This window comes from Leptopilina heterotoma, unplaced genomic scaffold, assembly GCF_015476425.1.
Source record: "Leptopilina heterotoma isolate Lh14 unplaced genomic scaffold, ASM1547642v1 Lhet_11, whole genome shotgun sequence".
In the NCBI taxonomy this organism is placed as follows: Eukaryota; Metazoa; Arthropoda; class Insecta; order Hymenoptera; family Figitidae; genus Leptopilina; species Leptopilina heterotoma.
In genome coordinates this window covers 2,342,944-2,370,932 of record NW_025110829.1, presented here as the reverse complement: position 1 = coordinate 2,370,932, position 27,989 = coordinate 2,342,944, and the positions used below count along the sequence as shown (strand labels likewise).

The following is a 27,989-nucleotide window of genomic DNA, read 5'->3' as shown; positions in this document are numbered from 1 at the left end:
ACATTAAAGTTTTAACAAGTTAGACTAATTCCTTTCATCAAGTGTATTGTTACAGTTTTTAAAATAATCATTTACTTTTCCAAGTTACACAAATGTAAAAATTGTTGTTACATATTATTCGTTGTTAAAGTTTGATTTGCAATAACATTTTTCTGCTTTGGTACGATAGAGAACCGTTAAATTACCACATTATATTCTACTTTTGCATCCGACCACGATGGGATTAACATAAATTAAGTTATAAACAAGTTGTATATTTACACATCCTTTACGTCTTATTACTATTATTATTAATATTTGTTCTTTATCCTTATACTAATTGGTACTTTTTTTTAAAGAATCTTAAATTACAAATTGTTCTAAATTTTTATTTTGTCGTACCTGTATTATAACTGACAATTACTTTCATATAGCAAACACAAAATAACTTTTAACTAATTACAATTATTGACTAATTTTTTACTGAACATTTACGGAACATGTCATTCTATAACAAACAATTTATTTCGTATTGCAGTAAATTAAACTTTTCCTTCCTTTATTAATTATAAAAATATATGTATTTGTTGTAAAATATCACACATTTTTGAGCTTTTCATTTTTTAGTATATATACATTTAGAATAGTTTTTGTAGTATTGTACTTGCTTGTCATTTTGATATGTTCAAATTATTAATTAATTAGAATAAAATCTGCAACTGATAAGCTGTAGCACTTAGCATATTTCAAAGGACACTAAATGTACCTTTAGTATGGTTATGATTGAAAAATACATTGAGAAATGTATTACCTAAGAGTACATAGTACATCTTAGTATACTACTGAATTGTAGGAATAAATTGCAAATATTTTACAATAAAACTTTTTCTTAAAGTAGTAAGGTCCCACTTGACCATGTTTGACTTTTATGATTGAATTTTGAATGTAAAATGCAACTAAAGATACTCAAGCAATGCAATGACACGTATCTTTCATATTTGAACGAATCCAACTCAAATATTTGGAGACTCTTGTATAGACGCCGGGATATCCTGCTCTTCCGCATCCTACACCCCAAGATACTATTCCTACGAAAAATTATTAGTGAATATAACATACGTAAATGAATATATATTCGAATATAATTTAACTTATTATTATAAAACTTGATTATCGTTGATGAATAAACAACTAGAATAAATTTTATTACATACTTTTATTTTCGTTTGTTTTTAAAATTATGTTAACTAATTTAATAAAATATATAAGAGAGTTTAAAATTACCTTTCAATTCTAATTTATCACCTTCTTGCACAAGTAATGGACCACCACTATCACCTTGGCAAGAATCTTGCGATCCTCGTCCGGCACATATCATGTTGTCAGTGATACGGCTGGCTCGATATTTCATATTCCGACACTGTGTAAGAGAGTAAATTGGAACTTGAACCTCGTGAACTTCGCCAGGAAGCATTCCTCCTTCTTTCGTTCGTCCCCATCCCACAACAGTTCCTTCTTTACCACCAGGATCCTCTTCTGTACATTAATAATTACATTTAATTATTCCTTTGATGGATTAAAAGAACTTTAAAATTTTTCAACCTACAGCAAATGTTGTCCACCAAGAATAAGTTAGTTAATTAGGTAACTGTTAGAATCGTTAATTAATTGATTAAATAAATACTTTAATTAGAAATGTAATATTTAGATTACCAGCATCGGGTAAACAGACTGGTTTGATTGATTTTGAAAAAGTGACTGGTTTTCGCAAACGAAGTAAAGCTATATCGTGATTGAAAGAATTCATATCAAAATTTCGATGACGTATTATATGTCTCACTGCTCTCATTTTTGCTATGCCGTCACTGTTGACATATTGATCATGATCTCCCAAAATTACTCTAATTTTTGTTCTCTGCAACCTGCAATGAAAAGTAAATTATTGTTGCTGCAGTAATAAATAGCATAGTAGCGATTGCTATACCATCAATGGTATGTTTGGCATCATACTAACCGTTACTATAGAATGTACTAACACGATAATTCAATTACTATTTCGTCGGGCTAGCGCAATATCATACTTATTCGATAAACAAGGCAAGAACATACTTATTCAGAAAAGAGGCAAGAACATGTTTATTCAAAATATAAAGTAAAAACAAACGAATTCGCAAATTAACCTTTTTAGTCAGACTTTAAATTATCAAGAATATTATAATTTTATTTCAATAATACTTTTCATATTAGAAAAACAAAATATTAAAAAAATTATTCTCAATGGAACTAAATAAAAGTTATTATTCGTAAAACAATTGTACAAAAGTAAAATTTAAAATCTGACTAAAAGGGTTAATTTGCGAATTCGTTTGTTTTTACTTTATATTTTGAATAAGCATGTTCTTGCCTTTTTTCTGAATAAGTATGTTCTTGCTTTGTTTGTCGAATAAGTCTGATATTGCGCTAACCCGACGATTTAATAATAATAATTTATTGAACAATAAAACTTAAATTTTTCGAGTAGATTATATTGTTAGTAATACAAAAACCACTTTATCGACAAATTAACGACAGTCCATTCTTTGGTGACGTTGTATATCACAATTTTATGAAAACTATGAGAGTATACATTATAGGGTGTCCGTAAATGTGCGACTTTCGAATTTTGTTTACGCCACTCCCCAGTTTGGTTTCAATAAAATAAAAAAAATGTTTTCCAAAATCTGAAGGCGATTTATTAATATTAACACGTGCCAGTAATCGATCGAAATTTCCCATTAAAAATACATGGAAAAAATGCACTTTTAAAAAAAAATCATAATTTTTTTAATTTTTTACATAAAAATTATATAAAATTAAATAAAATGGGTCATAAAAATGCACTACAATATATGCAACGTTTTATCATACATAAATGATCCCGGAAATTCAACAATTTTTCTGACTCGGAGGTATTTTGGATCAAGAATCTGATATCAGAAATAAATTTTTCAAAATTTTTGATCCAATATGGTGGACCCAAAATTTTGATTGGATCAAAAATTTTGAAAAATTAATTTCTGATATCAGATTCTTAATAAACGATCCAAAATACATCCAAGTAAGAAAATTTGTTGAATTTCCGCAAACATTTACGTGATAAAATGTTACATACATTGTGGTTTTTATGCCCTACTTTAAACATCCGCCATTTTGAAAATTTTTGAAAATTAAATTAATTATAATAATTTCAATGTTTTTTAATTCTTTCATTCATTTACTTTTTCTGTCCCTCACACTCTGAAGTTGTCTTTTGTTTATACTTTTGTTTTTTTATCTTTAGATAGATTGTATATGATATTATTATGTTATAATTATTTTTATTTGACCGACAGATTAGCTCGGTCGGATAATTGCCTGGCTCGGTGGGCGGACCAAGGGTACTTGGTTCGCGCCCATTAGCCTGGGATTTTTCCGGCACGTGAGATAATCTGAGCGGGAGGTTTGACGTCGAAGTATAATGATGTGCACCGTCGATTATTGTCCGGTACACACCGTTAAAACTCGGCTGTCGATAAACCGGTTGTACTCAGGAGAGGTTTTCTACGGGTGTATAAACAAATATATAGAAAATAATTATTTTTATTTTATAATTAATTCAAAATTGTAACGATACATAGAAATCATCAGAATTTTTTTCACTTCTTTTCATTAAAAGACTAAAATTTTGTTAAATATTATGTTTTGTCAAATTGAAATTATGCAGATTTTTGTTCTTTATATTATTTCTAAACAAAATTAAAAAATTGTTAAACAACTGTGATTAGGAAATAGAAAATTTATTTATTTTGCATTATTTTTATTTATGAATCACAATTTCTATTTTTAATCTTATTTTTGGAACAGGATTTTCCACAGAACTTAAGAAATTAAAAAATTTCAAATTCAAACCTTTCTGAAATTATATAACTTATAATAAGTATTGTTGTAAAACATGAAGATATCGATTGCTCCGAGTCGAAGATTCGGAGTGATCGATTTCTTCATGTTTTCTAATAATTAAAGATGAACGAGAGATAAAATCATTATTTTATATTATAAGAATATTGTTACTGTAACTTTATCAAAATTATTTTCATCATTTTAATTCAATTATTATTTTCTAGAATTTTAAATTATTTTTTATGAAAATAATAGTTGAATTCCTTAAAAAAATTGCATTATTTATGTAAATTATTGAATTCCTGTGAAATTTTTATTATTTATGAAAATAATTAAATGTTTGCATATAATTATTTAAAAATTTTTTTTAAATAATTGAATTATTTTTATGAAATTTTATTAAACCAGTAGATATTGAAAATCATTGAAATTAGAAAAATTGTTGAAAATAATTAAAATTAGGACAAGAATTTTTTTGATATTTATGAAAATAATTCAACTTTGGAGAAGAATTTTCTTATTTATAAAGATAATTGGTATTTTTTTTTTAAATAGGTAGTTGAATTTTATAAAAAGAATTTTATTTTTTTTTGAAAATAATTAAATGTTTGCAATTATTTGTAATTTCTCCAAAATTGAATTTTTTTAGTTTTCAACAAAAATTTAAATTAGAAAATTTTTAAATTCTATTATTTTTAAAATTGCTAATTTTGTTTAAAAAATCGATTACTGGCACGTGTTAATATTAATCAATCGACTTCAAATTTTGGGAAAAATTCTTTTTATTTTATTGTAACCAAATTGGGGGGTGGCGTAAACAAAATTCGAAAAAATAAATTTCCTATGTATCTTACGGACACTCTAGTTTATATATATATATGTTTACTGTAAAATTTAGAGTAACATAGTAAAATAAAATATGCAAGGAGCTTGACGGAGTAATAACACTATAAAACTTTACTTTCTGACACAATGAGCTGCAGTTATCACGTAATCGTTCGTAAGTAGACTAGCACCGCAGTGAAATTTGCCATCGTAAACAAGCCTTGCTATCCAAGGATATTTATGTGGAAGGGTCGGTCTTCCACCCACTATTCGAATTTCCTGATTTGTAATACCACATTCTGAAAAAAATATGATACATTTTTCTATCACTGAATTTCTTCTTAAATTTGTAAATTGTTTATTCCCTTTAGAAAAATTACTTTCAAGGGGCTAATTTTTTTCCACAATCCTTCTGTACATGATTATGAAAAATTTATCATAATAACTACAGTGTGGAAAGAAAAATCGGCAAAGACTTAGGGGAGGTCGCTTTTGACTAATTTTGAGTTATAAACAAAATTGATAGACTGAATTAATTTCACTTTTCAATGAAATAAATATCTTTTAAATTTATATTAAATTTCATTGTCATGCATTAATTATTGAAGAAAACATTACTGCGTACAGAATATTAATATAAAAATAATTTTCCTATTTCGAAGAAATTTTTGAAAATATTAATTTCGTTTCATCAATATAAAAAATTGTTTGAGAAAAAATTTTAGTATCAATAGTCTTAGAATACAAAATGTTCTTTTAAAAAAAATTGAATAATTTAGGAAAGCAAGGGATTAAAACCAATTTAATTTTACCCTTGTGCAACACAACTTTTAATTACTTCTAACAAATTAATTCTTGTATCAAATACGTTACCACAGGAACAATTTCGTAATTTTTCTGCTTCTGATTCTGAATCTGAATCTGAGCCTGTTATATCCAATCCAAATATTTCGTCAAATAGAAATTTTCCCGATCGATTGTTTTTCTTTGACTGTAAAAAAAAGTTACTTAAATTTTATAATTTATAAAATTGAATATATATATATATATAGGGGAGAGTCTCCAGTTGTGAGACACCTCCAGTTGTGAGACAGTCAATTTTTTTTAACATGCAATATTAAAAAGCCGATTGGTTTATATAAAAACATTTCTTTTTATATGAGCCAACTTTTTCGTGTACGCCGAAGCGGATATATAAACTGTTTTTGTTAAATACCAACACTGTGTGTGATAATCGACTAAAAAGCGTTTTTTCAATAAATACAAAGTACTTTTTTTCCAAGTTAATTAATTGGAAAAGGTTAATGTAATGCATTTTCTTTTAGTGTTTTCCTTATATTTTGTGATGCAATATTGCATTGTTCCAATCTACGGTTGAAAATAATTTAATTTTCCTTTTTCAAAATAGCGCCAATTTCTGGGTGTGAGACACAGCATATCACCAGTTGTGAGACGGTGTCAACACCCATCTGGGCAGCATAAAAAATACGACTTTGCAGGCATACTATTTAAATGTTGTTTTGATTCTTTTTTCTAGTATTTTTGGGCATGTCAAGTGGAAAAAAGTCAATTGATTCAGAAGAAATCAATTTTAATGCTCTTGTTCAAGCTATTAAATTGTGTTTATTTGATAGTCATATTTTGGCGAATAAATATTATTATTTAGTATATAATAATATATATTATTAATATATTTAATTATTTCTACTAAACATAACGTTTTATGTCAAACTTATTAAATTTTAGCAATTTTTAATGAGTGTCTCACAACTGGAGACATTTTTTTTTTTTTGAAAAAAGCGATGTGCTCGGAAAATGTATCGTAAAATTTTTTGAGTTCATCGAAGCACTATACTTTCTTTTAATAAAAGTTGCGTATTTATGTTACCTTTCGAACGGTGTATTTTATTAACAATTTCGTTTACCCGTTTACAATTTACGGGTCAAAAATGAAACCCGTCTCACAACTGGAGACTCTCCCCTATATGGGCAATTCCACGTGAGATTTCAGTCGACCTCTTAAAATCGGCCAAAAATATTTTTTTTCTATTCTGTATTGAAAAAAAACAGATACGTATTTTTTTATTATTTTTTTGAAGGCCAAATTTTTGAGTTATGAATTTTCAAAATTTTCGTTTTTTAAATGAAGATATATTTTTAATGTCAGATAACTAAAAAAATATTGCTTGTTTTCATTTTTTGACAAGAGAAAAAAAGTTTTGTTTTTCTCTCTACTTTTGAATAATCATAACAAAAAGTTTTTTTTTCATTTTTTATTAAAAAAATAAAAAAATTTTATGAACAAATTAATTTTTTTTAAGTTTGGGTATGATAAATTTTTAATTTTCTTTTTTTAAAAGATACCTGGAAATGATAAGAAGGTTTTGCAATTTATTATTAAAAATTGTTTAGAGCCTACAAATTCAATAATAATCAAAATCCGATAAAATTTGTAGGCTCTAGACAATTTTTAATAGTAAATTGTAAAAGAATCCCATTATGCTGCGTGCGAGCGACCTGCACGGGCAACTTAATTATTTTTTTAAACCCATCAAACTTGTCAGGCCCACTCTGAAACTTTTTGCAAAACCTTCTTATCATTTCCAGGTATCTTTTAAAAAAAGAAAATTAACAATTGATCATACCCAAACTTAAAAAAATTAATTTGTTTATAAAATTTTTTTATTTTTTTAATAAAAAATGAAAAAAAAACTTTTTGTTATGATTATTCAAAAGTAGAGAGAAAAACAAAACTTTTTTTCTCTTGTCAAAAAATGAAAACAAGCAATATTTTTTTAGTTATCTGACATTAAAAATATATCTTCATTTAAAAAACGAAAATTTTGAAAATTCATAACTCAAAAATTTGGCATTAAAAAAAATAATAAAAAAATACGTATCTGTTTTTTTTCAATACAGAATAGAAAAAAAATATTTTTGGCCGATTTTAAGAGGTCGACTGAAATCTCACGTGGAATTGCCCATATATTATCAAAAAAAATAATCCGTTATTATAAATATTTTAAAAATTTGAAGATTAATATCTTTCCTTCTCAGTGTATAAGAAATTTCCAACCATTTTATTTCAAAGGGACAATTTTTCAAAAAAAAAGAATACGTAGACCATTTGAAATTGACATTTATTTATGAAGTACAATCTTTTTTGAACTACTGCGAAATAAATTTGAAGAATGGAAGTTTTGAAGCGTCAATCTAATAAAATTGGAGAGAAAACAAGAATATGAGTTGAAAAGAAAATGAATGAAAATTATTTTTTCAAAATATCCAGGTGGTTAAATTTTGTTTTGCAAAAAGGTTTCAACATTTTTTCGTTGTAGCATGTTGTTATTTATTGAACTTTTTTTTATTAAAAACTATCAGTTTCATAGTCTTTCAAATAAAATAAATAAACATAAAATATTCATGCTAAATTTCAAGTTCTATTTTTATTATCAAACAAATATAAGAATAAATGAACAATTGTAGATTGTAATTCAGGAAATAAAGCAAAAAATTAATGACTTACAGATAAGACAATTTTTTTTGTTCCAAGAAAAACTTGATAACTGGTTTTTGAATAATTAATTTCACTGATCAATTAAATTTTGTGTTAAATTTATTTTTTTATATATACTTTGAGAAAATAATATGTAACTTATCCACTTTTTTCCTACATTGATTTAATTTTTTATTTAAAATTAATATTTTTTGTATTTTCAACTTGCATCTTTTATTGTATTACTTTTTTAACTTTTACAATTTTTTCCCCAAACTAAAATGGATTGAAAATATTTATAAAGTTCAATATTGAAATATTAGTTAGAATAGTGAAATACCACGAATAAATTGAGATTTATAAAAAATTTTTCCACTTACGAAAACATCATTTTCTGTTTGTCCATAATCTTTCCAGTTCACTATGCGACTTTGTCCAATTACAATGAAGTAGATAGAAAGCACAACTATCAGAACACTAATTCTATTAAACAAATTCATTCTCCAAGAAAAATTCTCCAGAAAAATTTTACTAAAAACACGAAATTTAATTTTTATTTTAATAAGAAAAAAAACTGGAGAAATTTCTTATTAAATTATTTTTTTACTTTACCACAACACTTATTATAAAATAAAAAATATCTCCTATTTACGCGCATTATTAAAGCGTGTGTATTTTTCGTCTCTCGGAGGAAAAACAACCGACACTGAATGAAGACGAGCTCGAAAATTCGTATCAATGATCACCAAAGATCACAAGAATCTTGATGAGATTGTCGGTTTGCTTTCACCATCACGTTCCGACATGTCGCACCGGAATCAAACTTGTTATAGTCAGCCAACGTTCTGAGCCAACGAAGAAAGTTCTTTCTCTTGAAATGTGCCTTTTCTCGTTTTAAAAATTATTTTATGTCCAAGGAATATTGTACATATCCCTCTACGACTGTGCAATTGCACCAATTACTGCGGCGCTGGGGGAAAATAATAAAATACAAGAAAAAAATTGTTTCATCAAAATCATTATTTCAATTTCTACATAATGTTATATTCTTACTTATTTTTATTATAATTATTATTTATTTCTACAATTTACTTTATTTTTTTTTTATTTATATTTTAGTTATAATATTTTATGTATTTTACAATTTATTTATAAACTATATTTTATTTATTAATACTTTCCTGTCTTTCGTCAATTATTTATAATTATAAATTAAAGGGAAATTCTGGAAAGCGAGAGCTGTAAATAATTTACTTGTTGTCATTCATTTGCTATGGAAAGTTTTGTACATTCTTTAACTCTACTATCAATATAAATATGCACGCAGAAAAAGTAAGTCTATTTACTTTCAACTTTAAAACAAAAAATTGAAAATGAAGAAAAATTCCTAATAAAATAAATCTATTTTTATCGATATTACTTTTTTGTATATTTTCATGAAAAGTGTAATTTCAAGAAAAGTGAAACTTTTCTCATACACCGAGTAAGAAAGAAAAACGAAAGTCATAAAAATATTGTTTTAAATTATTATTATGCCATATTAAAAAAAATTTCACAAAATTAAAAAATGATTTTATCTCTTTGTATTGAGACGAAAAATATCAAGATGCTGATAAAAATATAAAATGAAGTGTACTTAAATTGCAAAAAAATGTAAACTAAAAAATAGAGGAATAAAAAATTATCAAGGAATGATTATAATAAAATTAGGAAAAAATTATTAATTACTGAAAAGACTAATTAGCTAATTGTACCCTCTCATTTTTTTTCTTATATTTTTGTTTGTTTAAAAAATCATTAACTGTAAATAAACGAATGTTCTAATTTTGATTAAACATTTTTGGAAATTTTCCATCTCAACCAATAGAAAGTTTGCTTTATTGACAAACGAAATTTACATCTGATTTTAAGGTCCGTTATATTATGCTAATTAAATAAAACGTGTACCTAGCGATGATGCTACTTTTTGACATTCGAACGTTAGTCATCCATTCATAGAGCGTAATTTTTTTTTATATATGAAACATGGTTCAATGACGTTAAAGTTCACCGAAAAAAAAATATTCTTGTTTTAAGAGGACAATTCCTCTTCTAAAATCCTCTTACATTTTATTCTTGAATTAAGAATATTACTCTTCATTGGAGACTATTCCTCTACTTTTAAGAGGAATTACTCTTAAGTGGAGAATAATCCTCTTAAAATAAGAGGACGTTTTTTGAGCCATATACAAGAGGAAAATATGCATTGAAATAATAGAAATCCTCTTAAAACAAGAATATTTTTTTTTCAGTGTTCTTTTTATAGCGAGTATAACAAAGAACCTATTTTTTTCAGAACATCGTGACAAGAATATATTTTTTACGTAATATTTGAATTACAAGGAATTTACTTAAATTCTGTTTCATATTATATGCTAGGAAAATAGAATTCAAACGATGAATGTATATATTCATTGTTAAGAAACGTTCATCATTTAAGAATAAAATGTAAAAATTTCTTAAATTGATTTTCGCAGAAATTAAAAAAAAATACCTTACTTATAATCTTTTGAATATAAATCCAAAAATTAATTTAATTTTTCTAAGTAAATACCCACACAGCACATGATATTTCCTGAATACTTCCTGAATATTTCACTGAAAGATTGAAATATTTCATTGCAAGATTCAGGAAATATTTCTGCAAACAGGAAAATATCCGCTTATGTAGGAATATTGACGCGAAAATTGAGAAAATATTTCATTGAAATATTCCTGCAATATTACACATAAAGATTCTGCAATATTGTGAAAATATTTCAAAAAATGGAAAAATTTGTTAAACACCTCAAATCAATAGGAATTTTCTGAAATATTTTAAAACCCATAGGATATAGTAAGCCAAAAACTACTGCGCAACTCTACAGGCCATAGAAACTGAGTTCGACCAGTGCGCATCATTTCAGTTGAATATTTCCAAAATATTTCAATGAAATATTTTCTCAACTTTCGCGTCAATATTCCCACATAAGCGGACATTTTCCTGTTTGCAGAAATATTTCCTGAATCTTGCAATGAAATATTTCAATCTTTCAGTGAAATATTCAGGAAGTATTCAGGAAATATCATGTGCTGTGTGGGTAGAATAATTTTATTTTCTAATATAAGTAAAAAAATCATTTTTTTGGGTGGGGGAAGTTTGACTAAAGATTGCAGAATTAATTTATTCTCGCGATAGTTAATTTTCAGGTGCATTTTCACTTACACTTTGAATTTTGTATGAAATATCAAAAGAAGAGTCACGCTTTGTCAGTAACGGTCTTGTGGTTTCACTAACCCACATTTATCGTTGAAAGCAAAACGAATCAGACTCGTGACCCGGTTTTTACGTATATATTCAAATCTTCCTTATTTATCAAATAGATTTTCTCATTAAGCGTGCGACAATAATTAGTAAATAAAAAAAATTAGATTATAAAAAATGGTTTGAAACTTGAGAACTGGTATCATTTTTCAAATAACACGCAGGACATACAATTTTATATGGAGAGGAAAATGAGTTCTCTAGTTTTTTATAAATAATTAACTTTAATTAACTATAATAATCTTCGTATTTCATTCTTTCATTATGTCTGTCGACACTTTGAAGTTAGTTTTTTGTATGCTTTTGTTTTTATTCCTTTAAAAAATATTGTTTTGACAAATCGAAAATATGCAGGTATTTTTTCATGATTTATAATAAAGTAATATTTATAATTAAAAAATTTTTTTAAAATTATTAACAAACAAATTTTGTTTATTATATGCTTATTTCTATAACAAATTTCGTTTTACTGTTTTAAATTAAGTAAATTTTTCTGCTTTTTATTTATAAAAAATAGAAAATTGTTAATTGTTAAAAAATTATGATTAAAAAATAGGAAATATACCCATTTTATGTATAATTTTTATTTCTCAATAACAATATTCTTTTCTTTGGGAAAAAACGTTACATACTTCCGTTTCTTAATATTTTTGTAGAAAATTCTCAATTTTCATAAGAAAATAATTTGCATCATTTCTATTTCTTAATTACAAAATTGTTTTAATAAAATTCAAAGCTTTTTAAAAATGAAGGAACAATTTTTTTATAAATTCCATTTGTCAACTGCAAATTTTAATTGAAAATTTTTTTAATTTTTAGAAAATAGAGGACAAATTTTACTCAAAAAATTGTTCTATTTACGAATTTCTTTAATTGAAAAATTATTCGAAAACAGCAATAACTTCTTTTTTAAATAAATAATAATTATTATTTTTCTATAGGAATTAAGATTTTCAAAAATTTTTTTTTAAATAAATAATTATTATTATTTTTCCAGAAATATTAAGATTTTCAAAAATTTCAAATTCAAACCTTTCTGAAATTATACAACTTATAAAAGTATTTCTTCATGTTATATTTATATAATAATTAAAGATAACCGATTGATAAAATCATTATTTTATACTATAAGAATATTGTTACTAAAACTTTTTCAAAATTATTTTCATCATTTCAAATCAATTATTATTTTCTACAATTTTTAATTAAAATTCTTCTCTAACTCATTTATTTTTAATAATTTTTGAAATTAGGACAAGAATTTTATTGATATTTTTAAAAATAATTGAATTTTTAAGAAGAATTTTATTATTTATAAAAATAATTGTGATTTTTAAAAGAATTTTTTTAAAATTTTGTACATAATTGAACTTTGCAAGTAATAAAATTAATTAAATATATATATATTGAAAAATTTAACTAATTTCAAGAAGAATTGGAATTATCAGCATTTTGAAAAAATCTAAGTTTTTCAAAATTTGTAATATTAAATTGAATAAAAAATGGAAATTTTATAAAATTTTGAATTGAAACCTTTTAAAATTGATGTACTTATGAAAATTGTGAACGCAACTCTTTTAAAATTGAATTAATTTTTAAATATTTAAGTAAAATTATTCATTAAATAATTTTAATGACAGTTGTTTAAGAATTAAGTTATTTAAAAAGAAATTATTGTCAGAAATAGAAAAAAAATTGAAGGTTTTGTATTAAAATTCGTGGTGAAACAAAGAAGACACCAAAATTGAGAATTTTCTTATGAATTCTAAAAATTTAATTTTTTCCAGTACTTTTAATAAAAATCCTAGACTTTTCCCTAAAGAATTTAGAATATATTCTATTTTCCCTGTCTTAGAATATATTATTATTATAGTTGTAATAGTATTAAAACTATATTCCAATTCATATTTTATTTTTATGAGGAAAATTTGAATTAAAATTTTTTAAATTCTATTATTTTTAAAATTGCTAATTTTATTTTAAAAAGTACGTAAGAAGTTAGCCGCGCTCTTTAGCGCGCGAATTGTTGCTAGTTAACTAATAATCATTGAATATGATTGAATGTAATTGAGTATAATTAAAAATAATTAAATATACCTATTTGAATATAATGAAACATAATGTTGAATTCAATTAAATATAAAGAAATCAAATAGAATAAAATAATTTATATTTATATTTATATAATTAAAATTTCAATCAATATAATTTCCGTTTGTTGTTGTTTACGGAAAATTATTTTCTGGTCTAAAAAGACGTCAATATATAATTTTTTTGAAAATATAAATAGAAGGGAGAAAGCCTTGAAGTAATACACACTTTAAGGTTTTCCTTTTTAAACAAAAAGTTTAATATAGGTATTTCTAACTAAATATCGAATTCGCTAAAAGCAAATTTTATTTTAAGCTTCATATTAATATAACTTTTAATTAAATAAAAATTCCCTTAATTAAAATCCAGATGGTTAAAATTTACAAATTGTAAATTAAATTAACGAGGAATAAAATAAAAAATAAGTTACAAATTGTTTCACTTTGTCCACTTTAAAATACAGCGCTATCACTGGATACTAGCTAGGCCCCTGTTTTTGCCTTTTTTAAAACAAGAGTAAAATAGAGAAACATTTTTCCACAATTCTGTATTTTCGATTTAAAATAATTTTTTTTCTCATGATATTTATTATCTCTGTTTATTGCCCATGCAACATCGATTTTCCGTCAATCTATTAAAACTAACAATTGAGCTATAATTGAGAATAATTTTACTTATACTTAAAAAGAAAATATTCCCATCCTTACTATAATAATAATACATCCGATTCATTATTTTCATTCAGAAATCAACATCCGCTATTTATATCAGTCTGAGAGGTGAATTGTTTCTTAAGAAAATAAAAATACTGCAATCATTATCAGCACATTTATTTTATTCATTAAAATCAACAAATATTGTAAGTACATCACAGGAGGTTTTTTTTTTTGTTTTTTTAAAAAAATATTTTTATCCATAATCCACCATCAATATTTGTAACTTACTAGAATATTCATATAAAATTTAAATTCTCATTTTTATTTCAGAAAATATCTGGACATGACTTCAATCAATATTGAAACGTATTTCCCGATTTGGTTTTGAAAAGATACTGATCAAAAAACGATCTACATTGTCATAAAGTTTTTAGCATTCAAATTTCAAATTTATGAAATTTAATCACAATATAATATTTCAAAAGTCTTAATTTTACGTAACATAATATAAAAAGAAAATATAGAATAGATTTCAAATTATAAACATTCTTTTATATTTTTTCATTTTATTAGAAAATTTATTTTTATAATGAAAAATATAACACTATTTTTTCACTTTATGCAAAGAATAATTTTTATCATTTTTTTTCTGTTAAAACGTTTTACCATTAAAAAAGTCTTTTGATAATGTCAGGTAGTTTTCGTACAGAAAGTAACTTTTCTCTATTATTGAAAATATGAATATTCTTGTAAATTCGACATGAAGGCGGATATTGGATACATTGGACTAGATTATCATTTATAACAATGTAGTTTTTATATGGAAAATAAAGTTCAATTGCACGCGCGTAATTTAGGATAATATACATAATAGCCATTGGATGGAGGTAACCAATCGAGTTTCAAGAAGAAAATTTACTTATAATAGAGAAACTAAGCATATATACTTGAAATTTGCAATAAAAGAGAGAGAAAATATTTCGTATATTTCTAGCAATCCTCGAATGAATTGTTATAGAAATATTTTTTCCATGAAAACCAATTTTTTTAGATATGAAAAAAAATTTTAATTTTCATGGATATTTGGCATTTTTTTTAATGTTTATGTTAATATTATAAATATAATATATATTTATATTATTATATATTATAATATTGAAATACGATTATAATATTATAAGTATTATAATGATATTATAATAATATATATTTTATAATAATACATATTTTATTATAAATATAATATTTAGTATTATTCTATATATAGCCTCTATTTTAGATGACTCAATAAAGATTTCTATTCAAGCAACAAAATTTTTCTTGGCTCCAATCTGGATAAAACAGGGTATCTGACTTGAGACCGGCCTGACCCAGGTCAGAGCTCATTTTTGCACAATTTTTATTATTTTCAACTTATATTTTATAAAGTCCGAAGCAAATTTTAATAATTACTAAACTTTACTTTGGACAAAACAAAAATTTACTCCGAACGCAATAAAGTCAGAAATTACAAAATGTTTAATTTTTGCGCTTTTTGAATTGTAAAAAATAATTTTATATTTTTTTCAGTGAATATTTTTCCTTTAAGAGCAGAGAAAATATTTGCAAATTATAGTTGTCTGAATATTCATTTCATTCCTTGAGTCAAATTATTTTTTTGAAAATTTAGCTAATATAGATATTAAAGTTTTTGGACGGTTCATCTAAGCATCCCACAGTAATCAATTTGTCTCTTCTGTCAATATTAGACAAAAAAGATATGATGAAAAATTCATTATCTTTTCAATGTGATAATTTTTTTTTTGTAGATTATGAAAAAATAAATTTTTGTTTTAAAATATTTTTGCCCTTTTCATTGGAAAAAAATGAAATATTGTCTCTTTTTTGTAAACTCTCATTATTTGATCATGAGAAAAGAAATTTTTATTGTAAAATATTTTTGTCTTACTTTATTTTCTATTTTTTGTGTAAAAAATATTAAAGTTCCATTTTCTGTGAATTTTTCATCATATCATTTCTGTTTAATAAAGTTTTATAATTGTATGATTCATTGTGGATGCTGACATACACACGCATTATCTTGATTCAGTTGATTTGCAATCCAGTCCATGTAGTTTGTAACTCTCGTGTACACCCCAGGGAATCTGGGTCTTGCGCAACCTCGACCCCAAGAAATCAACCCTGAAGGGATTTTAATTTTTATTTTCATTAATTCACATAGTTGAAAAATTATTTAAATTGGAAAATAATTAATTGGGGTTTTATTATTATTATTTTCTTTATAATTACCAACAATTTCCATGAAACCGTGGGAGGCTTTCACGTGAAGAGGACCTCCACTGTCACCCTGAAATATTTTTAATTTTATTTTAATTAACTTTTTCTGATTTTATTGATTTCATTTCATCTTTGTATTTTTATAATTTTTAGTTTGCATTTTTAATTTTAATTTTCATTGTATTTTCTAATTGGTATACATTTAAATATTGATTATAATTAACTTAATATTGAAAACTTTAATGAACTAATATTAAAGAAACAAAGAAATATTTAACTAGTGCAGTATTCAACTATTTGACATTTTAACTATTTACTTCGGACTATTTAACTAAATAATATTTGCAACAAAATATTTTATACTATAAACAAAAAAAAAACTTGTTGATAGTAAAAGTTATGACAATAGTAATCATTTAATAATGATTACATAAAGATGAAGAGCTATTGTACCTGATGATATAAAGATTTGATGTAATTATTGAATGCTTACGTGGCAAGAATCATACTGCCCGTCGAGATATCCAGCACAAAACATATTGCTTGTCACTTTTCCTTCTTCATATCCAGTCTGCTTGCATTCTTCTTCGGGTAAAATGTGAACGTTAACTTTGCGCAATTCGTCACTGATAGCCTCATCTTCTCCCGTTTTACCTCTACCAACAACCACTGCTAAAGCTCCAGAGTAATCAATCGGTTCTAAGAAAAAATTTACAATAACATTTTTTTAAAGGTATACAAAGATTTTCCTAATTAAAATCTCTTTTTAGGGTTTTAGTGTGTTGTTTTACGTACAGAAAGATACTTTCACCCAAATTTTGTCGTATAAGAAACAATGGATAGAAAACCAGAAGTCACTAAACTGCCTTTTAGAATATTTATTGGAAAGACTGATGATGTTAAACATAAATTTTTAATCATCCAATATTAACACAAAACAAGAGTTGATTTTACAAGTTGACTTTGTATTAAATAAGCAGTAAATCGAGTATAAAAATACCATTAATGGTTATTTAATATTTATCGTTGTAGATACGTATGCTTTTTTATAGTAAAGAGGTTGTTGGCTAAAGACATTCAAATACTAGAGCGCAAGAAGTTGTATGGCCCAAAACTTTTGAAGTTGGACTATAAAGATAATGTAGGAAAAACTTAGAAAGAAGCACAGAATAAAGTTTAGAAAAAAGAAGGCTATGGTTATGACCATCATATACGGTTATTCCGTTTGAGATTCAATCTCGCCCCTCTGGTAAAAAAAACTATGTTCGTTTCAAAAAAAAAGTTTTTAGAATGTTTCATGCCGGTCAAATAATGTTCCAAAACATTTTATTAACATGGATGTTCAAATAATGTTCTGGAACATTATTGGTTGTTATCCCACTTGAGGTTAAATCTCTTTAGCTACCTTGCCTATGCCACCTTTGTGGTGATCTCACGTTGTGAACCTTTAAGTTAAGGCAGTGAAAACTTAAGAAATCTGCACTGTAAGATCGCTATATTTGTCAATTTCACAAAATCTCTTGGCGGTGAAACCGCTTCGTCTCTTTGATCTGACATTTACACCGGCTTATATACCCTAGTGGCTAGGTGGGGAGCCCTGTAGTGGGGAGTACTTGGACAGCGATTGGCTGCGCGTAGACTTAGATGCAGCACATGATAATATTTCTCTCTATGCGCGTTGATATTTACACAGTCAACCAATTTATAGTAATAAAATTCAATCGTTGTTCTATAATATATGACTCGTACTACCATGGGTAGTAAAAAATTTATTATGCAGAGGCTGGCAAAGCCCAACATTAAAAATTAACTGGATATTTCCAGAGTATAACACTGACAACTAGGGAATCTAAGCTTATTTTTATAATGAAGAATTCATTCACACTTATATGAAGACCTTAGGGTTTCCATTGTTAACTTCCTCATCTATTGTGAAACAGAGAAAAAGTTATAACTGTCAGTTAAATATCTGCGAAGTTTGATTCATGCGGGACCTAAAAGTCCTGACGAATACGGAAATTAGCAAAACAGGTAAAGGTGAGAAGGAAGAGGAACCAGCAGAACCACTTGGTAAACCGGCGGGAATGGTTCATTATCTTTTAAGTGTATTTAATAAGTCTAATTTAATTGTAGTCGTGGCTGGAGAATTAAACATTCCTTTGATAAATCAGTGTAAGAAGTATAGTGATTACAACACTATACTAGTTGCTAAGTGGATTGTAAGCATGCTATAAAATACAAGCTTACCAGTGCAATTTGGTCTTCAACAAGTGATATCGTGTGATGATGTGAATCGTCACACCATCTGTTGGAATTGTCCCCGAACTGTAATCGTCAATTAGTAGGGTAAGTCAGAAGACAAAGTTGCCGAATAATCCACTAGACATAGTGAAAGTGCGTCAGCTGACAATTTAGTAGTTAAGAAAGTGACAAATCTCAGGGTTCTCCTGTTTTTGGATTAATTTCTGTATTCCTGTATAGGAGATCGCCGTCCACCGTGAGGTGAGAGCGATAGGGATTTCACCGTCGTGAGTAAATTAGAGCCAAGATAGTGCCAGTCGTGTTTTGTCGTTGGCATTTCTGCTTGCTAAGTTGTTCAGGCAGAATTTCCTCTGACGATTAAGAGCGTCTCTAAGGTTTTGGAATTGTAGTTGAATTAGTTTATTAATTTGTCTTCAAAATTAATTGGCGCCTGGCGACGAAATTTATTTTAATAATTATTTTTATGTTAAAAGCGTCAGATTATGTAATGCGTTTAGCAGAAATCTTAATTTATTAAATTCGCACGTCAAATTAGTTACAAATGTTTCAAATGCTGGGAAATTTGACTTGTTGCTCAGCAAAACTTGTTCACTAATATTTGTATTGCAGATATTATTTTTAAAATTTGTTTTGTTTCGTACTCCTGGCAATGCTTTAGTATTTGTTCTGGTGAATCTTATTTACCATATCTTGTGCAGAAATTTTCCCACTTTGCCCTATTTAAAACAAGGCACTTACAAAAGCCTCGCCAGTTTTCCTAGTTTCAGAAAAATGTAAATAAAACTAAGTTTTAAAAGTTTTTGTGTCGTGAAACTGTTATTAATAATGTTGCTGAGTAAGTCGCAGTAGATTGAGTTTTGTTCCCTGCTATCGAGATATATCAAGTGGGAGGTTTGACATCAAGGTAAAATGGATGTACACTGTCGATTATTGTCCGATACACACCATTAGAAATCGATTGTCCCTAAACTAGTTGCACGATTTTCTACTGTTTCCCTCTTCTCTGATCTTTAACAGAAAACACTTGTACTGAGATATTATGGCAAATAAATAAATGATGAGGAATTTGTCATAATACTAACTCCCTTCATCAACACCCGCGCGAGTTATTTATTCCTTGGGGATAACTCCCCAAGGGACAACTAGACAACTAGTTTATGCATTTGGGTGTAAAGTTTTAACTCTCTTTATCCAACTCCCCTGGCATTAACTCCCCAACGGGTGCGACTTTTGTAGAATCCCCTGGGGAGTTAAAATTTAACTCCCTTTTTTTTACAGTGTAATAATAAAGTTCTGGATTGAAAGAATGAAAGCTCTAGAAAGGTTTAAGAGCTGCCGGAAAGGGCACTGGCGATCATAAGAAATTGTTGCAATCAGACTAAAACATGAGCATTCCTATTTCTCACTTTAAAGATCCTAAACTATAAGCAAGGCAACTTTACGGAGCTAATAAAAATCCTTGCATTGCGCTTACACTCTCGAAAGATAATTGCATCAGAATTTGAGACAAGAGAGTACTGCTCTATGATCACTAAGCTAACAACAACACAAAATTATTTCACATTAGGTACTCAGTCTGCTTTAGAAAAGTTAAGGAATCCGACTAGTGAATCAAAAACTGATCTGTACGGAAAAATGTTGAAAAGACTGCTGGTTTCGTACAGGAGAGTAATTTTCTCATATTGATGCGCGGTATTATAGTTAATATAGCACAATATTACTATAGTAAGTAGAAGAGCTCAATAGCAAACTTTTCCGTGAAAGAATGACGAAGGACATAATTAGATGCTCTTCAGACAACATTGAATGTCTCGCTAAATAAACTTTTGATAATCTGGTTACCGGAACTTAACGTCATTTAAGGTAATCAATACTTGGGTTGAAGTAAACATAAAACCACACAATAGCAACTCGAATATAAATTCAGTTTAACAGCCTCCTTATAGAATAACTATAAAAATTACAAAAAGTAGAATATTTTTTTATTTCTTTCAACTTACTATCTTCTGGAAGGCAGGCAGTTTGGATACTTCCGTCGAGTGGTACTGGTCGATCAAGTTCAATTATACCAATGTCATTATTTTTAGAAGTACTATCATAATCTTTATGTACTCTAAGAGATGCTACACCACGTTTTATTAAATATTCCTTACTATTAGGTAAATTGTTATCGGCCAAAATAATCAAATAGTCCTGCGGATCGTCGCTGAAATCATTGTTTTCCATGAAAAAATATCTTAGTGAATTAAAAATCATCAATTGCCTTCTTATTGTGGAAGTAATTTGCTAAACATTTTATGACAAAAATATAATGAAAATTCTAAAATATCCGGTGGTTTGTGGATGAATACTCAGATCGCTGACGAAATAAATGAATGAATAAATAAATCTGACATCTTATTTCTAATATTCATTTTGAACCTCAAATTCTGAAGCGCATTTTCTCCAATTTCACTTTTTACGATTTTTACAAACTACTAGGTAGGCGTGATTGACGGAAAACGCATAGTCCGATTTGAATGATGGATGGCTTGTTTTGTCAGATTTAAAAATTCAAAATGTCGGAACCATGTGGATGAATTTTTTAAAATGTAAATTAATAAACTTTCGTCAATAATTTATCTTAACTCGACAACATTTTAATATTTCTTTTGTCAAAAATAAATTTTAAATAAAAATATCTTTAACATAATGGATCTAACTTTTCACACAGTATCTGAACGTGAAGCAAAAATTTTTAGTTAGTAACATTTTTTCAATGTTCTTATATAATAGAGAATATGTAAAATCTAAATAAGTTAAAAAATGGAAAATTGTTAACTTACGTGAATAAACAATGGCTAGCGGTAAGAATATGCTTTTGAGTAATAAGACTGCCTCCACATTGATATTTTCCTCCAATATGAATGCTGGCGATCCATGGAAATTCAAAGAACTCCGTTAAGTTTCCATTCACGATTCTACTTGTTCTACTGATCCCACAAACTAAACAATTAGTTGAAAATTTCTTTGTAATTTTTTGTGAATTTAAAAAATAATAATCGTGAAAAAAATACCAATTTTTCTTCTTCTTTGATATAAAATACATTGTAAAATTTCAGAATAATTACCACAATCATAGCATATCCGCGGTCTTCTAGATGATGATGCGTCAAAATCTATGTACGATATTTCATCTAAATCTGAATTTCCTAATTGTGATTTAGTAATATTATAGTGAACTTGAGCATTGGATTGAGGTAAATTTGGTTCTCTTCTTCCAAATATCTGCAAATTGTGACACAATTAGTCTCCTATTAATTTAAAAAAAAAAAAAATTCCGTTTTTAACTATGGGCACAATTCTTTCACAGTTAAAACAAAATTTTTTTTTCATAAACAATAAATTTCATTAAAGGGAAGAATTTTCCTTCTGCCCATTGTTTTCAAGTTTTTTTCCGCAATTAATAAAAGAAATTTTTTTTTAAAAGTGAAAAATTTCATCAAAGGGAAGAATTTTACTTTTTTTCATTGTTTTAAAGTTTTTGCCCACAGTTAAAACAAGAAAATTTGTTTTTAAAAATACATAAATTTTATTGATAAAAAGAATTTTCTTTTTCCCCATTGTTTTCAAGTTTTTGCCCATAGATAAAATAATAAAAAAATTTTTTAAAGCAAAAAAAATTTAGTCCTTTTCACATTATTTGCAAATTTTTGACCACAGTTCAGTTAAATATTATTTCCATGATTCATTGTGAAATTCGACCATAGTGTAAAAGTTATTTCCGAAATATGGGAACCGAATTTTTGAACGTGGTGTTGAAAAGTTCTTGTGCTTTGAGCCATTGTTAATCAGTTTTTGGACAAAGTAACTTTGCTTGAAGTCCGTAAAAGTCCGTTTTTTGACAAAAGATCCGTAAAGTTCGTAAGTTCATTAAAAAAGGATGAAAAGTTCGTAAATTGTACGATATAATTTAAAGAATTCTAGAGAAATTACAAATGATTGCAGAAATTCAATTATTTTCAAAAGTAATAAAATTCTTCGCAGAAATTCAATTCTGTTCAAAAATTGTTTTAAATTCTCGTCAAAATTTCAATTATCTTTAGAAATAATTAAATTCTTCTCCAAAATTCAATTATTTTCAAATATTTTAATAAAATTTTTGGCAAAATTTTAATTATTTTCAAAAGTTTTCCTCAATTCAATGATTTTCAATAACTACTATTTTCATAAAATTTTCCAAAAGAATTCAATCATTTAAAAAAAAATTTAATAAAATTCTACACAAACTTTTAATTATTTTCAAAAAATAATAAAAATTTCACAGGAATTTCATTATTTACAAATTTTATTATAAATTTCTTCGCAATCATTCAATTATTTTCATAAATAATCAAATTCTTTTTAGGAATTCAAGTATTTTCATAAATAATGAAAATCATTGCAGAATTTCAATTATTTTTAATACAATTTTAAACGAATTCCTCGAAAGAATTCTTAAAAATTTCATTAAAATTCATCAAAAGAATACAGTTACACTGAGAAAACATTATACTAAATTTAAATAGAAAAATAATATTAAGTGATTTTATTTAATTGAAATTAGTTTGTAAGCTTAATCTTAATATATAGAAAATATCTACTGCTTTGATTATTCAAAAATATTATTTGTTTGAATAATTATGTTTAATTCAAACATATTTTCTGTTTTGATTTAAACAAAAAATATGTTTAAAAATTTTATGTTTGATTTAAACTTAAAAGTTGATTATAAATAATTTAAAATCAACCACAACTTATGTTTGAATTAAATATATTATTTCTTTAAATGAACCAAAAACTATGTTTCAATTAAACTTTAATATGTTTGACTGTATAGCAAAGATATTTTAAGTTTGATTTAAACAAAATATATTTGAATCAAATAAATCGTTTTTTCAGTGTATTTAAAAATTTATAGATTTTCTTTATGAGAATTCAATTTTAAGAAACATGCAATTATTCAATAAATTGTTATTTTTGTATGTATTTAAATAATTGAATTCTAGTAGAATTTTCTCATAAACATTGATTTTAAAATGGATTTCAATTAAAAGTTTAGATTATAATTGAATTTTAAAAGCATTAGTAAATACATTTTTAGAAATAATTGAATTTTGAAAAGATTTCAGATTAAAATGTTTGAAAATTTGAATTTTTTATATTTTTAACTAATAATTCTGTGAAATTAATTTTTTTTTGAGAAACTTTAATTGCGTATTTTTTTAAAATTATTTCAAGTTTTTATTTTCTAATATATATTTAATTAAAGAATTTACTAATAATAGAAATTTTGTAAAATTAAATTGTAAACAAATCAATTTGAAAATTCTTAAAGAACTTTTTCAAAAATTATTCAAAATAATGGATTTATAGAAGTTGTTTAGTTAAAAACACGAAAAAATAAATTCAATTTTGTAAAAGTTACAAATTATTGCAAAAATTCAATTATTTTCAAAAGTAATAATATTCTTCGCAAAAATTAAATACTATTCAAAAGTAATAAAATTCTTCTTAGGGATTTAATTATTTTCACAAATAATAAAACTCATCGTAGAATTTAAATTATTTTTAATACAATTTTAATCGAATTTCTCGAAAAATGTAATTATTCTTAAAAATCCTATTAAAATTCGTGGAGAGAATTCAATTATTTGAAAATTTGTTGATAACGATTCTTTATGGAAATTAAATTTTATTTTTAAGAAACATTTAATAAATTATTTATTTTTGTATTTAAATAATTAAATTCTAGTAGAATTTTCTAATAAAAATTGATTTAAAAATGAATTACAGTTTAAATTTTATATAATAATTTAATATTAAAAGCAATATAGCGTGAATTATTAAAAATAATTGAATTTTGAAATTAATTTTTTTGAAAAAGTTTAATTGAATTTTTTAAATATTATTTTAAGTTTTTATTTTCTAATATTTATTTAATTGAAAAATTTACGAATAATTGAAATTTTCGTAAAATTGAATATTGTTAACAAATAGATTTGGAAATTGTCGAAGAACCTTTTCGAAAATTATTAATAATAATCGATTTAAAGAAGAATTTCATAGTTAAAAATTATTCTTGTAAATAATAATTAAATTGTAAATGATTTTATCATTCAGTCATCTTTAATTATTATAAAACATAAAGAAATCGATCACTCCGAGTCGAAGACTCGGAGTTACCGAAATCTTCATGTTTTATAGTTATGAAAAATTTAATTTATAGTTTTAAGTAAAATGTTCTCTTATTTGACTCGGACTGGTTAAATTTTTTCAGATAATTGGTCCGTAAATGGTCCGTAATTGTTCATTTTTGGTCCGTAAAGTCCGTATTTTTAAATACTTTCACTGGTTCAATCCCTGAATAGTACTTTCTTGTATTTCCCTTATTTTTTCTCTTCAATAAATTAAGTCACGTAAATATGATAAATTTTTCTTATTTAAAAATTATTATTTTGCTCTGATTAAAAAATATGATTACCATAATTACAGAATTTCATTTACGATGGGGGCAATGAGATATGCTCCTTGTCAGTTTATGATGTGAGCATATATTTACTCCTATCAGAAAATAACAATCTTTATTTTAGATACATTTAATAAATTATTTCTCATCTTGTGAGACTAAAATAAGCACTGTAAATAGAGGAATTTTAAATTTGTAATAAATGTTCTTTAAATTTTAAATCAATGTCTATTACGATAAAATATTTCAAGAACATTTTTTCCTAATTTTTCAAGTATAGAACACATATATTTTTTTAAAAAATTATATTGAAGGAGATTTACATCTATTTGTCATAATCATTACTAAATTTTTTACTAAAATCAGTAATCTTTTTTATTTGCAATTTTAAAAATAAGTCGAGAGGAAAAATTGTTTTTTTTTCTCGTAAAATCGAAAATTTAAAATAGATATGACAACCCTGACATAATATTTGGTCAATTTTGTCATGACTAACAATATGGGGACATTATTTTACTGTTGAATATTACGTATTAAGTGAAATGCACATGTGGAGGCATATCTTAACATGCATTATAACAAAACATCACTCATTACGAAAAACTATGTTAACCGGGAGTCTCGACATAGGTAAGACTAGTAAGCTACGCATTACACGTGACTCTGAGGTGTTTAACCCGCGCATTCCCTCCCACACTTTATGTCACAGTTCAAATTGAAGGAGATGAAAACGTGCTTTTTTAAATAAACAATATATACAAATTTTTCGCCTCTAATTCTCAATCTTTTATTGCTTCTTTTTAAGATAAAAAAAATTATAGTAAAAAGTGACTTAAATGTGCATTTTTAATTGAACTAATTTCAATTAGTTCAATTCTTTCTCAAACGTAAGTAATAATATCTCAACCGTAAATAAAATGTGGATCAAATAGTTTGGAAATAAATTCTTATTTAATAGTTTTATGAAAATTTGCAATGGATCATATTTTTTCTAACTTTTAACTTTTGTTTATATTTAATGTGAAAAATGTTCAAAAATCAAAAGTTGTTTTATCAAGAATGAACATTACTTTTAATAAAGAAACTTTTCGAAAGCTCATGATTAATGAACCTCTTAAAATTGTCAAAGAGGGTGAAATAAATCATACTCAGTTTTGAACACCACGTATAGAAAGGGTAATTCACAAACTTATAATATATTTGAGGAGAGAAACGAAAAATAAAAAAAAAATTTTTGTTACTTACTTTAAGAGGGGTGGCTGAGATGAAATAATTTTCAAAAGATGTGATGAGTAGACACGCGATGATGTATATTTTCTTCATATTAAATTCAATTGGTACCTCCAATGGCTTATTTTCTTACCTCGTCAATTTATTCGCGTGTCGCGTGCCGAACGTGAGAAGTAAAGATTGAGATGGTTTTGCCGTTTTATAGTATATTATAACTAATAAAGCTGCCACATCTGGTGGGGATTTTCACCTTGAATGGCGCGTTTGTATTGGCAAATGTGTTGGTGTGTCGTAGGTTTTTAAATCACCTGTTGCTATTGTTGTCTCTTCCCGTGAAGAAAGACCCAACGGGATGGCGTAATTTTTTTTTTCTTTTTTTCTCCTTTTTTTTAAATCAAACTTATCTACCAATGTCAGCACGTGGAAACCTGTACGTCTCCTTGTTTCGATGCACAATAATTCGAGCATATCAATTTCAATTTCGTCAGACCCACCAAAAATGAAAGTTGTGTGCATCACTCGTTTTTTATCGAATTAAATTGCATTCGAGACCATCTTCGGTACATCATGCTGGAGTTTCACTTTCATATTGCGATGAGATGTTTTTCATTAAAATTCGAGTTTTATGAACTTTATTGTCAGTTTACATTGTTTATCAATTCTTCATTATATTGAAGTCTTATTTATGAAGGAAGAAATAATGTCTTTATTTGTCAGATTCTAAATTTTTTTATTACTTGAAAGGGATTATAATTTCTATTAAATATAGTTAAATTTATAATAACAATAATGATAATATAACAATAATCGATTTACAATTTTGTCTATAAAGAACGCCAAAATTAAAATGCTACTTAAAAGTGACGCGTTTTAAATAAAAATGCCTAAGAAGCAAACAATTTTAGGTTATGTTTGAAATTTTTTGAATTAAAATACAGGAAGAGGATCAATTCTCAATATAAACCATTGTTGCTTAAGGCTTCATTGCATCTAAAATAATTAATAAAAACTGATTTTAGTTTTAAATTAAACACAGAAACTTTTAATTAAGGTAAAAATAACATAAATATAACCTAAAAATTATTTTCTTCTTAGGAACCTTTTTTCGGCGCGCGTCAGAAATAATAAAAAATATAATATGATAAATAATAATAACTTTAGTTTCAGCCCCTTTTCATAGGGTTAATTTATTCAAAACTTAAATTAAACTTCTTAATCTTAATTAATTTAAATTCAAACTTCAAATTTGGTTCGTTTTCTGTCGATCGCAAGCCAAGTATTAAAAAAAATTATTCTAAATTTTTAAAAATAAAGTAAAGTTCAGATTAATATTATTTCTTAATAGAAAACCAAAATTTAAAACAGAGATTAATAAAAAAATTTTATTCCACATATTATTGATTTAATTAATGTTCAATGTTACAA

General features: G+C 25.7%; 1 protein-coding gene across 1 annotated transcript; it reads right to left on the bottom strand.

Moving 5' to 3' along the window:
• Positions 1-28: 28 nt before the first annotated feature.
• On the bottom strand, positions 29-27,070 carry LOC122503763. The gene is made up of 13 exons (XM_043614442.1): positions 26,580-27,070; positions 21,958-22,114; positions 21,673-21,832; positions 20,848-21,053; positions 17,079-17,284; positions 16,598-16,655; positions 16,377-16,489; positions 8,599-8,802; positions 5,596-5,713; positions 4,859-5,021; positions 1,693-1,901; positions 1,264-1,515; positions 29-1,067 (listed from the first exon to the last, which is right to left on the bottom strand). The coding sequence occupies exons 1-13, from the start codon at positions 26,655-26,657 to the stop codon at positions 946-948; spliced, it is 2,046 nt and encodes a 681-aa protein (XP_043470377.1). The 5' UTR covers positions 26,658-27,070; the 3' UTR covers positions 29-945.
• Positions 27,071-27,989: the final 919 nt, after the last annotated feature.

Bases quoted from the DNA above. Each gene is read 5' to 3' on its own strand.
- LOC122503763 (XM_043614442.1), bottom strand. From the start codon at position 26,657: ATGAAGAAAATATACATCATCGCGTGTCTACTCATCACATCTTTTGAA. The intron at 16,490-16,597 runs GTAATTATAAAG...AAATCCCTTCAG, and splicing joins CGGTTTCATGGAAATTGTTG to GGTTGATTTCTTGGGGTCGA. The intron at 1,902-4,858 runs GTAAAGTTTTAT...TTTTCATTGCAG, and splicing joins GCAGCTCATTGTGTCAGAAA to GTTGCAGAGAACAAAAATTA.